Source organism: Schistocerca serialis, chromosome 2 (genome assembly GCF_023864345.2).
Source record: "Schistocerca serialis cubense isolate TAMUIC-IGC-003099 chromosome 2, iqSchSeri2.2, whole genome shotgun sequence".
NCBI lineage: Eukaryota > Metazoa > Arthropoda > Insecta > Orthoptera > Acrididae > Schistocerca > Schistocerca serialis.
The window spans coordinates 263,251,022-263,271,070 of NC_064639.1; the positions used below are offsets into that span (position 1 = coordinate 263,251,022).

General features: G+C 42.9%; 1 protein-coding gene across 1 annotated transcript in view; it reads left to right on the top strand.

Annotated features, from left to right (window-relative positions):
• Positions 1 to 20,049, top strand: part of LOC126455887 (Down syndrome cell adhesion molecule-like protein Dscam2) — a 225,813-nt gene that overhangs the window by 88,150 nt on the left and 117,614 nt on the right. The window contains exons 6-8 of the mRNA XM_050091647.1: positions 2,557 to 2,712; positions 8,960 to 9,244; positions 17,955 to 18,126. Of these exons, the coding sequence (XP_049947604.1) occupies positions 2,557 to 2,712; positions 8,960 to 9,244; positions 17,955 to 18,126 (613 nt within the window). The remainder of the gene's footprint in view (positions 1 to 2,556; positions 2,713 to 8,959; positions 9,245 to 17,954; positions 18,127 to 20,049) is intronic.

Below are 20,049 nucleotides of genomic sequence, written 5' to 3' on the forward strand. Positions count from 1 at the left end.
CCTTGCAACATGCTGTTCAGAAGAGGTCTCCATCCCCACGTACTCTTACAGATTTAGAAACAGCCCTGCAGGATTTATGGTGTCAGTTCCCTCCAGCACTACTTCAGACGTTATTCGAGTCCATGCCACGTCGTATTGCGGCACTCCTGCGTGTTCGCAGGGCCCTACGCGATATTAGGCAGGTGTACCTGTTTCTTTGGCTCTTCTGTGTTGAACCTAACCTAAAAATGTGTGACTTGTAATATCTGTAATAATTGGTCTGCAAATGGTATAAATACTGACATAATGTTGTTCAGTACACTTACTAAATCTTCCACCAGAAACAGTGGCTGTTATAAGACTACTTCCGAAACATTATTCGGTATCTAAATACGGTTGCAAAAAATAATTTTTTACTGGTTTTGATGAACATCAAAACCATCTGATCGCCTTTGAATAGTATGATGTTTTTTGGGTCTGATTACTACAGCAAATGGAGACTTCTCACTTTACTGAATTCTCAAACGTCACCGAGAATTTGCTGTTCTGTAATCTCAGTAATTACTGTATTACGGCATACGTAATCTCCAGTATCAACATTATTTCGTCCAAAATCTTAGCCTATGTGAAAGAGTTTATTTTCCTTAAGTAAGGAGAGTATATTGATGTGTACAAATAAGACACAAATCCTCTCGATTCAGAGTTCCGTGCCTCAATCAATAAAAATGGAATCCTTAAAGGATCACGTCGTTGTCCTTCTTCATCTGTTAGCAAGATTTCGCAGAACAAATGAAGGAAAAAATCCTAAAATTGTTAATTTTTAATTATACACCATTACAAATGTTATTTTGCTGTAATAAACTTACTTTTCATTCCCAATCTGCGAAAAATCTCAGGAACTAGTCTAGGAACTTTCCTCTGGTTTTCAGTAATAGGTAGAGTGATTTACGAGGTAGGTCTGTTTGCATAATTTACAAATATTTTATATTAATTGGCCTCGATACAATGAAGTGTATTCCCTGGCCTCTGTGTACACGATGCCTTTGCCATCTAGCGGTGATGCTTGAAAGGTCGCCTCACTATCCAGTCACGCTTACCATGCGTAACGTCTCAGATCAAAGTAACACTACTAACTCATGCAGGATTGTTCGTCCATTGTTTGGGGTGAGAAACCGTTATCACAAAAGGTATCCGTTGAAGTGTTTTGTAGAACAATTCAACATCTACATAACAACAACAGCCCTATGGCCGCATACAGTGATGGCAACAAACGAAGCCAACACATCTGCAATTGCCAGTTAGTATAGCATGTTAATATAACTTCAAAATTAATAAAATAATGAAAAATTACAATAACAAATGGGAAGTTGCGCATAAAATTTAAACTTAAAATTATAACGCTCTTGAAAGTTTGGAATTCCTCGGACCAGTATCTTGCCAGTATCATTATCGATAACAGGCAAAAACCGTCGAAGTTGTCTTTTTCTCGGATGGATGAACTATCTATATATACCGTTAACTATGTACGGAACATTCGGAGGGCGAGTCTTTCTCACGCTTGTCCTTTTTTGTTTGTTCTAGTTTATTTTTTTCCCACGAATAAACTGATGCCTATGATATCGTACTGAATACAGTGAAAATGGGCAGCTAATGCAGTCACCAGTAAGAGTTTATATAAACAGATTCGTTACCAATTTTTTTCATTTTTTGCTGAGCAGCATATCTCCTTCAACGTAGTGCTGCTGTAGTCTGGTGGCTGAATGTGGCCCATTTGTGAAAAGTATGCTGATTATGGGTTTGCTGCATAAAAAAAAAAAAAATGTGCCTTCAGACAAGCATTAACGGCGTCCAACGAATCAGTCGTAAAATGTGTGTGAAGTCTTATGGGACTTAACTACTAAGGTCATCAGTCCCTAAACGTACACACTACTTAACCTAAACTATCCTAGGGACCAACACACACACCCATGCCCGATGGAGGACTCGAACCTCCACCGGGATCAGCCGCACAGACGATGACTGCAGCGCCTCACACCGCTCGGCTAATCCCGCGCGGCTCAGTTTTAAAAATTTTACTTTTAAGGGTCTTCGTATCATATATCGTTTTCTTCATTTTTTCTTTACGTTTTGGAAGCACAAGTTTCAGAAAGTCTAAGGAGCAAAAATTGCCTTTAAATTCAGTTGTTAAGTGTTCAGATGAGAGCCGGATTTACTAAATTTGAAAGGAAACCCTATTTCCTTGGTTGCTTATGAGTTATGTTTGATAATTATTCCCCCCCGGCCGGGGTGACCGAGCGGTTCTAGGCGCTACAGTCTGGAACCGCGCGACTGCTACAGTCGCAGGTTCGAATCCTGCCTCCGGCATGGATGGGTGTGATGTCCTTAGGTTAGTTAGGTTTAAGCAATTCTAAGTTCTAGGTGACTGATGACCTCTGACCTCAGAAGTTAAGTCCCGTAGTGCTCAGAGCCACATTAAGCTTAATTATTCCCCCGATTTGTGGGTGCTCAACGTCACCTCTTTGGTGAGTCAGAAGACACATGTGGTATTAATTAAGAAGCATTATTTTTTCATTTCAGGTAAGTCTCTGCCGCAGAATGAGAGACAACAGGTGTTCCCAAACGGTACTTTGGTAATCAAAGAGGCGGACGAGCAGGACTCCGGGGGCTACGTCTGTGTCGCCTCGAACCCTGATGGTCTCACCTCCAGGAGCAAACTCAACGTCCAGGTTATGGGTAAGTTGTCAAATAATATACACCACTGTACGAAAGATAATTACTAGCTGGAAACTCTGGAAATATCAAATTTGTCTTTGCGTAAACACTTTCTTTTTTCAAGAATATTCATGAACTTGTGACGGTTCTCACTGAAACTGGTACATAATTGCTTCGATGCGAGTGGTATATTTCAGACAATCGTAATTAATGTAGAACCAATGAGAGGAACTTGTCTCACCGCTAATGTATGCAGTGACATTAGTAGAAGTTTGGTAATTACGTACATTTGGACACATTTCTGAGCATTGTTCTGCTCATCGGTGCAAACATTGCTTCTTAGCCACAACGTTCACAATTTTGGCTCATTTGAATTCTTGATCGTACAAAATAGGCTTAATAAACAAAGTTCTTAAATACTTAAGCAAAAACGTTGTGACATCCAGATATTGAATCAAATTGGTCCAAACGAAGTTCTTAAAATGTAGGTAGTTTATGTACTATCCTCACGTAGACAGAGAACGATGGCGCCGACGTCGATGTCATGAGTACCAGGGCACATGTTTGGGTTCGGTAAGGAAACTGACCGCGCCATTTTGAAAGGAATCTTCCCAACATAATAATTAACCAGTCTACAGAAACCACAGAAAGGGATCTAGATAGCTCAATAGGGATTTATACCGAATGTAAATCGAGTATCTTAACCGCAGCAGCACATCGTTCTGTCCTGCGAACCAGCACCTCATCTTTGTCCAGAGAGCGTATACTATATCTAAGGACGTCTGCGTTTCGTTGTCGTTCAAAACGTCCGTAATTGGCGGTAACGTACGTCGTTATTTTTGTTGTTGTTGTTCTTGTTGTTGATGTTGATATGGCCTTGTCCTAAGACTGGTTTAATGCAGTTCACCACTCTAGTTTTTCCTGTGTAAGACTCTTCATCTCTGAATAATTGCAGAAACCGACATCTACTTGTCTGCTTACTATATTCATCCCTTGGTCTCTATCTACCATTTTTAGGCGCAGCCCATCCCTTGTTTACCAAATTGACGATTTCCTGGTGCCTCTCAACTTATCGCTTGTTTGCTCAAGTTGTACCATAAACCTCATTTTACCCATTTGGTTGCAATACCTCCTGATTTAATGCGACTACGTTCTATAACCGTTGTTTTATTTTTGTTGATGTTCATATTGTACCCTCTTCGCAAAACACTATCCATTACGTTCAACTGTTCTTCGAAATCATGTGTGATGTCCCTAGGTTAGTTAGGTTTAACTAGTTCTAAGTTCTAGGGGACTAATGACCTCAGCAGTTGAGTCCCATAGTGCTCAGAGCCATTTGAACCATTTGAATCTACTGACACATTTTAAAAACATTTCCATTTCGCCGTTTCTAACCAAGTCTTATTCGGTAAGACTGCCTAGGTTGAAACGAAAGTACCTGACTTTACATAGAGAGGAGGCCGATCGAGTTCGGATTACCTTCAGGGCTATAGAACGAAAGGAAAAAGAAAGAGCAAACGTTTTCTCTTAGTGTGATGATGAGGAAATATCTTTGTATGTTGCTCCTAGGTTTTAGTCTCTCACCAAGTCTCTGCTTATACTGCTAACTTCTCATCACTTTTGTCATTGACCTTGGAGTTTTCTTCCATTTTCACCCAAAACGTGTGGCATATAGCAGGCCGAGAATGGAGAGGAATGCGTTGGGAACAGTTGCTGCTTGTGAGCGTGTGAAGTCGATAAGATACATATGGTGCTTGTAGCTACGCTAATAGTCGGACGTCTGACACCGTCCGTCAGTCGGTGAGATTTTGTGTTGCCTCTCACTACTCAATTATATTTATGATGTCTGCAAATATTTCATTGGGACTACAAACTGGTACCAACGAGCTAGTCAAGTTTGTTCTGATCTGTTTTCAACCACGGCATCTAATTTGGTTCTCAATTCGCGACATGAATGCTTACCGTCAGAGAGTCTGCCGTTTCTGTCAGTTTGCGCGTTATCGTACTGCCTGTTGGTTTTTGTCTCGTGATCCTCGACCGACGTTTAATGATCTGTCTGACACTACGTCAGCACGAGTGGTTGGCATTCTCATAGCTTCACTGCTGGTGGTGTAATCGATTAGAGCCTGCAATTGGAGGTTATAAGAATAGACTTCACGAAGTAAGCTACAAATGTCATCCTACGCTAAAGCCATTAAGAAACAAGAGTGGCGCATTTGAAGAAGGGGTTCATATTTGAGGACTCCTGCAGACACAATTCTGCTGCAATAAAGACAACAGATACATCACCATGTGCGATTGGAATTAAGCGGAGATTGGAAACGAATTTCGAAATTTAAGAACGCGGGGAAGCATGCTTCTAGTGGGTAAAACGTCTAAACTACCCACAGGTTCACCGTAAAATTATCGTGGTACAAGGACCGGATGCAATGGTGCGTCCAGTCGTAGTGAAATTTGACCAAAGCCGCACAGAAGTGGATGATGCTGATCAGCCACTCGGTCGGGATCCTACAAATGCAATTTCCATCGTTTCGGCAAGTGGAAAGAACTTCTCTTTCTAAGATATTTTGCAACAACGAAGACGTTCGCACAGCGGTTTTCGAATGACTTCTTGACCAAGCTGCAGATATTTATCGTCAAGCTATTAAGGTGTTGGTAGAACGTTCCGGTAGTTGGTAATTTGATTTGAAAAATAGGTTCCTATGTCCGTCTCTCATTGGAGTGTAATGCAGTAGCGAATAAATCATACTTGGCCTACCTTAAAAATGTGCAAATTACTTTTTACGGTCTCCTTGGATTTACCTGTCGCGACGACAACCGAGGGCTGGTCATTATCCCTGCGGCTTTCGTCTTGCTACCTGCAACGATCGTTCGCTGCACCACTGGAATCCAGGATCGGTTTACCGTAAGACTTCTTTCTTTCCTGTTAAAACTAATATCAAGTGTGCAAGTTTATATAGCTTCACGGAACAAACAGCTTTTCTATACAGCGACAGCGAGCTTGTCGGATTGTTTTATTATGGTGACGGTCTCTCACAGCGCGTGCTCGCCCACTGCCGCTTCCCCCCATCTGCAAACTTACACTCTTCTTTTTTCATTATTATTATTCTGGTACACATGGGACATCCAGTCATGCCGAACATAGACTTTTCCACATGTACACTATATGTAACGACATTGTGAGTGGGTTCATATAGTCTTTTTGCCGATTTGAAACGCTCTCTGGTCTTCTTGGTTGATTTGTAAATAGCGTTTACGCCGTGTTCTCGTATTATAGTGCCGACACTGTCCGTCACCCTGGGAGCGTAAGGTGGAAAGGCAGTACTCGACACTTCTAGCGATGTGTCACTCCGCACAGTGTCAGGTTTCTTGTCACTTGTCATGCACCAGAATACCCATTGCTCCTCAGAAAACGGGCCAAGTGTATTTCGCGTCCGAAGTGCTGCGGCTCAAATGTTCGTCGTGCGTGCTACGAGCGTAACAGTTCATTTCCGGCTCGGGTGCACGTACCGGCTAGTGTATATCGGTTTCCGATACGCACTGATGGCCAGGTTCTCACATTTCTTCGGTACCAGAATGCCTAGAAAGGGTAGCTGCTCAACCTTTCCAACCTCCATGGTAAATACTGGCCCGAGAATGTTCAGATTTCTTAGGAAGTCACCGCACTTTTCGTCTCTACGGATCCACACGACGAAAGTGTCGTCCAAGTGCCTGTCCAGCACTTTTGGTGAGAGCTGAATATGGAAGCGTGGCTGCTAGTTTGAACAGTGACAACGACCTACGCCTGTTATTTTCGTGTCCGACTCTAAGATAACTAAGGTGACAAATGTCATGGGATGCCTCTTAATATTGTATCGGACCACCATTTGCCTCACTTATTGCCGCATCTCGACGTGACATAGACTCAACAAGTCGTTAGTAGTTCCTTGCAGAAATATTGTACCATACTGCCTGTATATTTGTGACAAAGCGCATTGTCAACTACAAAAATTCAATCGTTGTTTGGGATCATGAAGTCTACGAAAGGCTGCAAACTGTCTCCAGGTAGACGACCATAACCGTTTCCAGCCAATGAGCACAGTGCCTTGTTAACAAGCAGAGGGTCCACGGTTTCGTGACAGCTGCGGCGTAATCGAATCCTGTCATCAACTCTTACCAACAGAAATGGCGTCTCATCTGACCAGGCCAGAGTTTTCATTCGTGTAGGGCACAAACTACAGAGGGGTCCAAAAAAATGTATCCACTCTTTAAAAGTCCATAACTGGCAAAATAATTGACGGAGTTGTTTCATCTTTGGTAGTGTAATAGTTTGTAGTTCCGAAAATCGCCACACAAGCGTTGTATTGCGTTGTTTTGTTTTGTCAGATGACAGTCGCCAGATAGTCAGTGTTCTGTTCTCAGTAGCACCTAGTTACTCGAGTAAACATGGCTGGAGCAAGGCTTACATTCGATGAAAGGAAGTCAGTTTTGAAGCGGTATTTAAAGGACGAAAACATTAATGAGGTTCAATGGCAGTGGCGAAATGAGTATCAAACAGAGCCACGATTCGTCGCATTGGAGACAAATTTGAAGCCGAAGGCTGTGTTAAAGATGTACACAAACAACGATCTGGACGACCTGTAACAGTAACAAGTCCAGCTAACTCCCGTCGTGTGTTACAACAATTCACGCGCTCACCACAGAAGTCTGTCAGACAGTGTGCCCGTGAAACTGGAGTGAGTCGCTCAAGTGTTGGGCGAATTTTGAAGACAGCAAATTGAAAGTGCTACATCCCACGATTGCTGCACGCAATGAACGAAGACGACCCAGATCGTAGAATGGAGTACTGCGAGTGGTTTACTAACATGGTGCGCAACGATGAAGAGTTTTCAGAGATGATTGTGTGGTCTGATGAGGCACAGTTCAAACTCAATGGTACAGTAAATCGCCACAATTGCATCTACTGGGCCGCCGAAAATCCGAACGTCCACGTAGACAAAGCCGTCAATTTGCCAGGAGTAAATATGTGGTGTGGGTTGCCTTACTGGCGCTTGATTGGGCCAATCTTCTTTGACGGGACAGTTACCGGTGAGGTGTACCTTCAGAAGCTTCAGACATCCATTTTACCTGCCATGCGAGACTTGTATGGAGGCGGAAGAGTTCACTTTCAATAACATGGTGCCCCAGCCCACTAACAAAATCGTGTTAGGGTCGTATCTCGACGAAAATCTACCAGGAAGATGGATAAGCCGTAGAGGTGCTGTGGAGTATCCACCACGTTCCCCAGACCTAGCTCATCTGCATTTTTCTCTGTGGGGAACACTAAAAGCGTCGTTTATCGACAAAAGCCACGCACATTGGATGAACTTCGAGAACCTATCGAACATTCATGTGCAAATATGCAACTGAACACGTTGCAGTCAGTAGTTCGTGCTGGAGTTCGGCGGCATCGTTTGTGTGTGGATGTTAGTGGTGACCATTTCGAACACCTACAGTGATATCTAAGTTGGACTTTAAGCTACACTTTCACCAAAAATGAGACAACTCCGTCAATTAGTTTGCAAGCTATGGACTTTTGAAAAGTGGATACATTTTTTTGGATCCCTCTGTAGAAATACCCAGAAGGCGCGCTGCAGGCGACATCATGCTGTTAGCAAAGGCATTAACGTCAGTTGTCTGCTGCCATAGCCCATTAATGCCAAATTTCTCTGCACTGTCCTGACGGATACGTTCGTCGTACGTTCCACATTTATTTCTGCCGTTATGCAGTGTTGCTTGTCTCTTATCACTGCTCTCGGTCGTTAAGTGAAGGCCGTCGGCCACTGCGTTGTCCGTGGTGAGAGGTAATGCCTGAAATTTGGTATTCTCGGCATGCCCTTGATACTGTCGATCTCGAAATATTGAAATCCCTAATGCCTTCCGATCTGGAATGGGCCATCCATTTAGCTCCAACAACCACTGGGCGTTGGAAGTCTGTTAATTTCCGTCGTGCCGCCATAATGCCGTCGAAAACCTTTTCACATGAGTTACCTGAGTTCAAATGGCAGCTCAACCAATGCACTGCCCTTTAATACCTTGTAAACGCAGTATTCCGACAACTGTATATGTGCATGTCCCTATCCCATGACTTTTGTCACCTCAGTCTATGGAACTGTGTAAACAGATGTGCAGCATTTTGGAGTGTATCCTGACTGGGAGAACAGCGATTAAAATGAATGCTTATTGTTTAGAGGTAAGCTAAGAGATACTGCAAGGCTGGGATTTTAGACTATGTGTGCGCCTGTTTCAGAACCACCAGAGATACATCCGTTTACGGTGAAGCCAAACTTGCAGCGTGGCATGAGGATCCACCTGACCTGCGTGGTTATCAGAGGGGACTTCCCCATCACGTTCCACTGGCTGAAGGACGGGGCGGACCTGCCGCAAGACAGTGGCATCACGGAGAAGACACTGGACGAGTACTCGAGCACTCTGGCCATTAGCCGGCTGGCGGCCCACCACTCCGGTAACTACACGTGCACCGCGGCCAACGCCGTCGCCACCGCCAGGCACACAGCAGAGGTCGTCGTCAGCGGTACGTACACGAGAGCACCATGATAAACAAAGTAGTCGCACCAGGAGACGTCCGCTAACGCCGTTCAACACCGCCTCTAGACCCGATAATGGTCTGGACACTGCGAGGAAAAGAGTCCACAAATTTAGGTATCTTACGATCTTACGGGCTGTAGTAAATACAAGTGGCCCGGACGAGTGGATGCGTTTGGACTTGATAACAACACTCCGTGACGTACACCCCGTATACGCCCATTGGAGCACGTTTACACAATCTTGACAGCTGACAGAGTTGTTAGCAGAGGACAGTCTGGTTGCGGCTCTAGCTGGCAGCACAGGTCACCCGATCTGTCAGTGTGCGATTACTTTGTGTGGGAAGCCCTCAAGTCTAGGATGTATCGCAAAAACCTCATAGTTCTCAAAAACAGCAACAGAACTATTCGAATGAGACTGCAGCAATTCAAGTAGTGCAGCTTCGATCCGCCTTCAGTAACTTGTTGACCAGCGCCCAAAAGTGCCAAGAGGTCAATGGTGGTCACTTTCAAAATTTGCTGTACCGAGTTTACAAGAGAAACTCCCCATCGCAACCTCCTCAGATTTAGTGGTAAAGTGGCCCAATGGAAAGCCCGTCCAAAACTGAGCACAGACCAAGCATGAAAGCAAGAAGTTGTAGTAAACTGTGAAAAAAGAATGAAAGTAGAAACAACCTGACAGATACAAGTTCAAGACGTGTACTGTCGAACGGCGTTGTGGTTGTGTGGTCACGGTCTTGGAGGGTGGGGGGGGAATTCATGTTCAAGCCTACCTCGCACATCCTTTTTTCTTCTCACAAATTTATGAACTATCCGTCCAGTCATTGATGAGTCTGTTCTGCTTCTTCTTGTCATACTACAACTGGTTTAGCATATGAGTAATGCGTCAAGAATATATTACCTCCGCAAGTAAATGTGATGAATAGTGAGAACAGGCAAGAGGCTATATAGATCTCCCACAGAATTAAAAACAACAAATAAAGGGGTGTAAATTACGTTACAACGAAGGATTTCAAGAGTCAAAACTTCCAAAACGAAACACAAGAGGCATAACATGCGATACTTGTGTAGAACCAGTAACAGGCACATAAGTCCGGAGGCCCCGTCGCTACACGTCGCCGTTGCAAACGTACGTTACACCACAAAACAGACCCAAATTTGAATCTAGCGAACAGAGACGTCAATGACCGGACGGATAGTTATTAATTTGTGAAATAAAAAAAAAAAGTGGGATGTGAGGCAAATCTGAATCCGAAGCTCCCCATTCGGAGGCCAACACCGTGACCACATGACTACGATGCCACGATCATTCAACCTCGCTCAATGTTGCAGATATTGATCCTGGACCGTTCTTTGTTTCTATTTTACTTCTTTTTTTCCACATTTCACTACACCTTCCTCCTATTTCCATGCTTGCTCTATGTTCTGTTTTTAACGAGCTGTTCAATGGGCCATATTACCACTAAATCTGACAGGGGTGCGATGGGGAATTTCCATTGTTAGTACTGCATTCCCTTTAGTCTGCTGTGTTCCTGTGTACGCAGGAATTCTGTTCACCAGGCCGCTTTTACCGGCCTCACGCTGTACATCTGGATAAAGTAAGAATCTACTAATTACCTTTATATATTTTTTTATTTGAGATCGTGGGGCAAGACTGGACCGATAATATCTGGCCTTAATTCGCTCTTTCGAAATTCCATCCGAAATCGAGATGCGACCAATCTCTGATAGTGAGCAGGAAACACCGTTTCGCTCTTCAGATGTTTTCACTCACAGAGGATTAAGGTTACCTCTCTCCTGTATAATATCATACAATCGGCCATTTTGACGGCCGTGCGAGCTTTTATAGCCCTAATCCCGCTTATGCGTAACGGTTTTCCATTTCACTTTAAACGTGTGCAATTCCCGTTGATCTTATGTTATGCCATGACCATAAGCAAATCACAAAGCTAGACACTGCTCGTCGCAGGCATGGACCTTAGTGTCAGTCGATTTTCGCACGGCCAGCTCTAGGTGGGTCTCGCCCGCTTTAGTGAAAGAAACAAGACCTTCTTTAATGTCCCTCGTCATACTATTTCAAACGTTGCATACAAAGAAGGTTTGCAAGTAAAAAACAATTGCTTGACAATTGTTAAGGATCAACTCACTTTTACTAAAGAATATCTAAGAACTGCTACAGAACAACAGACAATTTCTACAGAACACCCGACCAATGACTATAAATGAAAATGTAGAGCAAGGGACGTGTTAACTGCAGCGAAACTTGTGCGCGTACGCTCTGTATGTATCGACAGTTCATGAAGTACGATGTTTTGTAAAAATGGAAATGATCGTACGGCTTCAGGGGCCCGGAGTTCCCAGGCGGGAAGTTCGGCCGCGAAGTGCAAGTCTTATTGAGTTCGACTCCACATTGGGCGACTTGCGCGTCGACAATGGGGATGAAATGACGATGAAGAGAGCACAACACACAGTCCCTGAGGTGAGAAAATCTCCCACCCCAGCCATGGATCGATCCCGGGCACCCGTGCGTGGCATTCCAACGCGTTGACCATTCAGCTAATGGGGCGGACACGACGTTTGGTGCATATAGTTGTAGAAATCATTAGTGCGACATCCCGTCTGCTACGGCGACATGTCTGCAAGACATCATTTGAGTGTTTAGGATTGTGAACTACCAGTTGGACGGCTCGATGCTGGTCAAAGTGCTACTACTGTGTCCACAATAATAGGTTTGTCCGAACGTGTCATCCCGCGATTAGAGAAGGTCTCAGAAGGCGGAAATACTACGCGAAAGCATGTCGGCGGTCGTAGACGGACCACCACGCCGCAACAAGATCGACACGTAGTTTTAGTGGCGAAAGGGAACAGACGTCCTACTTATACACAGATCGTTGCAGACCTTGCTACCGCTATCGGTACAGGTGACTCTGCCAGAACCATTTCGCAGTGATAAAATCAGGCTGGTTGTATGCTCAGAAACCTGTCAAATTAATCCCACTTGAACCACACCATAGTCCAGAAAAAGTGCTTTGAAAACCTTGGTTGCGATCAGAACCGGTGTTTCAGAGTCATGTTCCCCCACGAATTCCTCTTCACTGTGACGAAGTGACCCTGGCCACCAGTTATTGTGGTGAGAAAGGGGAACACGTTACACCCCTCGGAAAGTTCAAAAACGTCATCAGTATGACCTAGGCGTTATGGTGTGACCACACATTATGGACAATGGCTGTAAACTGCTGCAAATCTTCGAGCAAGGTACTGTTACAGAACATTTGTGTCGTTGGGAGAGTATTCCGGGTCATGTCAGTCTCTTTAGTGGTGCAGTAGGTCCTGATTTTCTGTTTAGGGACGACAGTGCCTACCCATACAGGACCGGTGAGGAGTCGGACACACTGGAAAAGAAGACATTGAGCGTATAGAATGACCTCCCTACTGGCTGTACCTAAAACCCTATATAGAATATCTGGGATGCTGTTGGCTGACGCATTTCTGAACGAACGGTGTAAGAACTGGAAACTGCCTTGAGAGAGGAGTGGGACAGCATCCCCCTCCCGCCGCCCCCCCCCCCCACACACACACACACAAACAAGGAGACCTCTACAGTTGGTAGCTAGAATCAATGTTGTTGATATTGTGGTTATTGTTGAGGTCTTCAGTCCAGAGATTGGTTTGATGCAGCTCTCGATTCTGCTCTATCCTGTGCAAGCCTCTTCATCTCCGAATAAATACTGCAACCTACATCCTTCTGAATCTGGTTAGCGTATTCATCTCTTGGGTTCCCTCCACGATTTTTACCCTCCACGCCTCCCTGCAGTACTAAATTGGTGCAGTGCGTGTTAGCTGCGCAGTCTGAGGCGCCTTGTCACTGTCCACGTCTCTGCCTCCGTCGGAGGTTCGAGTCCTCCCCCTGACATAGGTGTGTGTCTTGTCCTTAGCGTAAGTTGGTTTAAATTACATTATATAGTGCGTGAGCTTAGGGAACGATGACCTCATCAGTTTGGTCCCATAAGATCTTACCAGAAATTTCCAAAATTTACTAAATTGGTGATCCCTTGATGCCTCAGCACGTGATCTACCAACCGATCTCTTCCTCTAGTCAAGTTGTACCACAAATTCGTCTTCTACCCTATTCTATTCAGTACCTCCTCATTAGTTACGTGATCTGTCCATCTAATCTTCAGCATTTTTTTGTAGCACCACATTTCGAAAGCTTCTATTCTCTTCTTGTCTACATTGTTTATCGACCATGTTTCACTTCCATACATGGCTACACTCCATACAAATACTTTCAGAAACGACTTCCTGACACTTAAATCTATACTCGATGGTAACAAATTTCTCTTCTTCAGAAACGATTTCCTTGCCATTGCCAGTCTACATTTTATATCCTCTCTACTTCGACCATCATCAGTTATTTTACTCCCTAAATAGCAAAACTCCTTTGCTACTTTAAGTGTCTCATTTCCTAATCTAATTCTCTCAGGATCACCCGATTTAATTTGACTACATTCCATTATCATCGTTTTGCTTTTGTTGATGTTCATCTTATATCCTCCTTTCAGGACACTGTCTATTCCGTTCAGCTGCTCCTCCAGGTGGTCTGCTGTCTCTGACAGAATTACAATGTCGTCGGCAAACCTCAAATTCTTATTTCCTCCCCATGGATTTTAATTCCTACTTCTGTTGTTTCCTTTACTTCTTTCTCAATATACAGATTAAATAACATCGAGGGTAGGCTGCAACCTTCCCTTTCATGCCCCTCGGCACTTTTACTGCCATCTGGTTTCTGTAAAATTTGTAAATAGCCTTTCGCTCCCTGTATTTTGCCCCTGCCACCTTCAGAATCTGAAAGAGAGTATTCCAATCAGCACTGTCAAAGTCTACAGATGATACAAACGTAGGTTTGCCTTTCTTTAACCTATCTTCTAAAGTAAGTCGTACGGTCAACATTGCCTCCCGTGTTCCAGCATTTCTACAGAATCCAAACTGATCTTCCCCGAGGTCGGCTTCTACTAGTTTTTCCATTCGTTTGTAAAGAATTCGTTTTATTATTTTCCAGCCATGACTTATTAAACTGATAGTTAAGTAATTTCCACACCTGTCAACACCTGCTTGCTTTGGGATTGGAATTATTAACACATGCAAAATGTGCATTAGTTTCCTAGTAGGCCTTATTCCTTACTGATAGTCTGATATTGACCTTAATGTTGGTAGTTTCACCTGTGTCAAATATGAACGTTATTAATGTCTCTTATCCTGCTTTCCCATGTGGTGTAACCTGTAGTACTTTTAGTTGTAAACACAACGCTCCCACTCTATTACGTAAGTGCTGTGTTTGTTACAGTGTCTGCGATTATTACTGTTCAACAACATTTCTGTTCCTTAGCAATTGGTAAACATTGTAAATTCCACATGTAGGAAAACTTGGGCACAGCTGTAAGTAAGTAACCGGATAATGACGAGTTTCTCAGGGAGTTACCAATATTATGATAAGAATCTAATATCTGTGTTGCTACTATGCCATAGTTTATACACATCATGATAATTTAGTACCACCAAAATTTTTTCACACAAAGAGCAACCCGGATAGCCGAAAGCTTTAATGCGCCGTCTCCAGGTTTCGGGGCGCTGACCCTGTCCTGGATATAATCCGCCTCCCCTGTATGCGGCTTTTAGGCGGTTCCCCACATGTAGATAGGTAAATATTGGGCTGGTGCCCAGGTCCTGTCTCAGATACACGCTATGCAATTATGTTGAACACGTTAACACTCATGAACATGAGATTTACTCTAGGGCCAGACAGATGGGTAACACAAATTCCATCTGGAGGAGAGTGTTGGCGACAGAAAGGATATCCATTGAAATATAGTACAACCATTGGAAAGACCTGGAAGGTAATCCGTCTGCAGTATGTAATGTTTCTTTTTAATGTTTGATATATTCATGAGAAATCTATTTCACTATACTTTATGATATAAAAATTTAAAGCTACGAGATGTATACCTGGTTTCACGAATTCTTTGTGCATTTCTGTATAACTTTATAACTTTCCGGACTAGAAATGTAAATGATATGTCAGTTGCATTTCTGAAACTTTGCATTACTGGTAAGTGTCCACGAGAAGGCGGAGGATAGGGGTCAGCATAAATGGGACACTTGCCCCCTCTTGGAATCTGAGGGTAGAATTATTAATTCAATACAGAAAACGAAAAGAACTAAAGCGTTCGGCATGTTTTTTGGCGCTATGAAAACATGTTGCAAATTAAGCGATCCGATAAGATAAGGAACGAGGAGATTCTCTGCAGAATCTGCAAAATCCCTGAAATGAATTGACAAGAAGGAGGGATAGGATCATAGAATATGTGTTAAGACGTCAGAGAGTAACTTCCGTGATCCTAGAGAGAGCTGGGTTAGGGAGGGGAAGACGGAGGGTGGAATATATCCTCCATATAACTGAAGATGTAGGTGGTAGGGAGCTAGTCAGAAATGAAGAGATCGGTACAAGAGAGTAATTCGTGGCGGGCCGCATGAAGTTAGTTAGAAGACTGATGATTCAAAAGGAAGCTGAATGACTGTCTTTGATCCTAAAAGACCGTTCATTGCGCATTGCCCAGAACAACTGGAAATACTGTCGATATGACAATAACCATATCTTCATTCGTTGGTTTTCGCGATATTCACTGGAAACTATGTCGTTTCTCTCGTCTGGCAATATCTTCGTCGCTGTTCAGCAGTCATAGGGGATGCGAATCCTATACAGAATCGTGACGAAACAGAGATGTCCATCTTTTCTCTGTTACTTCCTCGTGCAGCACGAATTAAGCCCACAAAATCCCAGGTTCACACGTCACTTCTCTCCTCCATTACCAGCACAACAGAAACTTGCCTCTAGACCATCATATCTGAGCGACACAGTTTAGTATGCTCCACATGCAAACAAGATGTGTGACAGCTTGCTGCAAAGATAGCGACAATTTTCAAACGGCACAACGGTTTCAGTAGACCTTGAAGGACTCCGTCATTATATTCTGTTGCTTTACTCATCTATGCCTTATTGTGTAAATCAGAATACTACACTCGGAAATACAAAACGCCATTAACTTCGGAGGAAAACTATGTGAATTCCAGCAGAAGACACCTTCTCTATTTATATGCGATGTAACACATTGCAACATGCGGTCACAGAGCTATGAGCCATCTGTATTGGCAGTTTCGAGGGTGGGTTTGGCAGGTATCCCAAACTCATTTAACCCTGGGCTGCTCTTTCCCCAAATATTAAAAATTTTTGGGCTACAGAACAAAATTTGCCGCACTTTATTTCAGTCAGTACTAAAAAACAGAACTTATGTAACTAAGATAAAATATCCATTAACCTGATGAATGTTACATTTTGTAACAGGAGAGTTGAGATGTCATCAGAATTATAAAAGCAATTTTCTCCACACAGAAAAGTTTTAATCGAGGATGTTTCCGCTGGTTACTTTTATCTGTATCTTGCAGAACTTCCTTCTTTTGTCGATACATGTGTCTGCTTAACGTTATTGACGTACAGTGTGCAACTAAATTCCATTTACAGACTTCTAAAACAGGTTGCTTACACCAAAACATAAAAAACGTCCATTAAATATGTGCTCTAATACGCTTCCCTTACGACCTTGTTCAATAGAAGAGATTTTTTTCATAGTAGCAAAGATGAGCAAATGCTCGTAGCTCTTGAAGTATGCATTTTAGAGCCAACGGTTACTGGAGACATCTTTCTTATTTTACTCCATACTGTCTCCTCCCAAAATATGGAAAGCAAAGAGCTTTCCGTAGAAGAGATGTGTTTCATAGTATTGAATATTAACAAGTGCTCATTGTTCTTAAGGTACACATTTTAGAGCTCATATTTACTTGAATGTCTTTTTTTTCTCTTTTAGTGTAAGAAGTCTGTCCTCGAAGTGTGTAAAAGGAATGTAATAACACGCTGTGTGAACAGATCAGTCATGTCAGTATATTCTAAGTTTACTCTCTAACTCGTTGGATACGCTTGATCGATTCGATGTAGATATTATCTCGGCTTAGTCATTCACAAATGGTAATATACTTAGCATATTCATAAAATACAATGCTGTACTTTGTATACATTGTGAAATATATAGTAATATGTAGTATCTTGGGCTACTATGTCTTTTACTACAATAAGTTTTGAGTAACTATTGTCAAATTTAGGTATTAGGGCTTGAAACGACTTCTAATTCACCGATAATGAAAAGTGGAAGTTTTACAAACTTGCCTCCTCTTCGATAAATTTAGGTTGACACCCTTTGGCATTTACTGCACTCTACAGAATATAGAAAAATTTGTTATACAACATTACGATATTTCACAAATCACCGTCATTTAGTAACAAGTTTTGTAGTTAACTTTAAATAAACATTTATCAGCAAAAAAGAGTCTCAAGGCTTGCATTTGTCTGAAGATCTGTGAAGCTGTTTTATGGTTCAGAGAGATTTGTACCTACCTTTTTATTTTCGCATACTGCCGTCAAAACTGCAATTTATGCATCTTCAGTTAATGTTTAAGAATTTCGTATGATGAATTTTCTATTGTTATTTGTCTACAGTTAGTTTTAGTTTGCATGGAGGAAAATTTAATCAGGCTGTTAAGATCTTCGAGATGTTCAGTAGTTGTAAACCCAGATGTGTGTTTGTTTTGTAGTGCCACCTTCGTGGAAAACTGAACCCCAGGATGCAGAGGCAGTAGAAGGCGAGAACCTGACCATTCCATGCTCCGCTTCCGGTACTCCAACACCGAAGATATCATGGAAGAGACGGGACGCAGAGAGCTCAGCTGCAGGAACCGAGGAAATGCATACGTCCGTGAACTATGGGTGAGCAACAAGTATTTCAAAACAAAATCGGAATAGAAAACAGAATTGGCTTCATGAACTAAGCACCACCTGTCTAGTCTTTTTCTGTGTCGTTTCAGCAACAGAGTACGTCAGACCCTAGCGTTGCTATTAGTGTCAGCAAAGCTGCTTGCTTTGCCTCCAAGAAAGGGTTTAAATAACACATTTAATTTCGGAAGCGTTTCACAAAACGTATGATCTTATATTTATCACACTTTACCCTGTTTCCATAAAATTATTCACTTGAAAGGATGGTTATGGTTAGCGTTTGGTAGGCACGTAGATCATTATAGACAGAGACATTGCTAGCTTCGGATGAAGTTGTTTGGGAAGGCACGAGCAATATGGATCGGGAGGTTCGGTCGGAGATTTGTAATTATTATCACTGACCGTCTATTCAATGGGCTTCACGTGAGAAAAGCCTGTCGTTACTACAGCTGCTCTTGAGAAATTGATACGAAGATCATTATGAATGGTTTATTTGAGTTCGGCAGCCACGATTTAATACTAATGTATTAACTGGAATAAAATGTATGGATGATTTCGGTGAAAGCAGTTAAATAGAAACGGGGATTAAGTGCGCCAGCTGTGAGGAATGAGCTGCAAATACATTAGAATAATTTTATGCGTACAGTAATTACGTTGATTGGGGGCGACAGTTATGTAAATGCTGCATTTTAATTACTGTTACCAGGTTTGAGGCAAACATTACTCATTGGGATACCGCAGTGTGCAATATTAATAACAGATAGAACTGCATTAAAGATTAACTACCATCTAATAAAATATTCATTTTATGAATTTTTCTCTCTTATAGTTTATGTGTTTGGTTCACACGATAAGTCTCTCCATCCCTCTCCTTCGCAAGGTGTGTGTGTGTGTGTGTGTGTGTATGTACGTGTGTGTGTGTGTGTGTGTGTGTGTGTGTGTGTGTGTGTGTGTGTGTGTGTATTTTACAGCCACCAATACACACATTACGTTCTGAAAGCAACCAGAAGGGAAAGAGAAACGAAGTGAAACTTGACGAGTTGAGTAAATTTGTGATGTAATTTCAAACATATTAAAAACTCGACAGCATGAGTTGCACACACTTTGACGTCGATGTATCGATGTATAAACTGCATCGCTCAGCAGGATCTCATAGATCCACTGTGTCCTATCCTGATGTCACCTGTTGCACACATCTGCTTGATCTGTCCTTGATATTCTGTGTGTGTGTGTGTGTGTGTGTGTGTGTGTGTGTGTGTGTGTTTTACAGACACTAATACACACATTAAGTTCTGAAAAGGAACCAGAAGCGAAAGAAAAACGAAGTGAAACTTGACGAGTTGAGTAAATGTGTGATGTAATTTCAAACATATTAAAAACTCGACAGCATGACTTGCACACACTTTGACGTCGATGTATCGATGTATAAACTGCATCGCTCAGGAGGATCTCATAGAGCCACTGTGTCCTATCCTGATGCGACCCCTCGGACACATCTGCTTGACTCGTCCTTGATATCCTGCGACGGAGCTGGCCTCGCACATTTTTTATCTGAGACAGATATGGGGACCTTGGTAGCCGCGGAAGTATATCAACAACTCGCTGACATTTCGTACAGCCGCGTGCATTGTGTGGACGAGAACCGCAGTGTTGAAAAATGTCACCAAGGTACTGTCGCATGAATGGTAGGACATGAAGACGTTTGATGTCCGAGAGGTACTGATGTTTCATCAAACGTACCTCAGTCACTACCAGCCGTGACATGAAGTCACAGCCGATGAGTCCACTCGCAGTGGCATCGGGAGTAACTCGGCTGTGCCTCTCCAAAATCTTCGAATAACGGGGTGTAGTGGGAGCCGGCCGCTGTGGCCGAGCGGTTCTAGGCGCTTCAGTCTGAGATCACTCTGCTGCTATGGC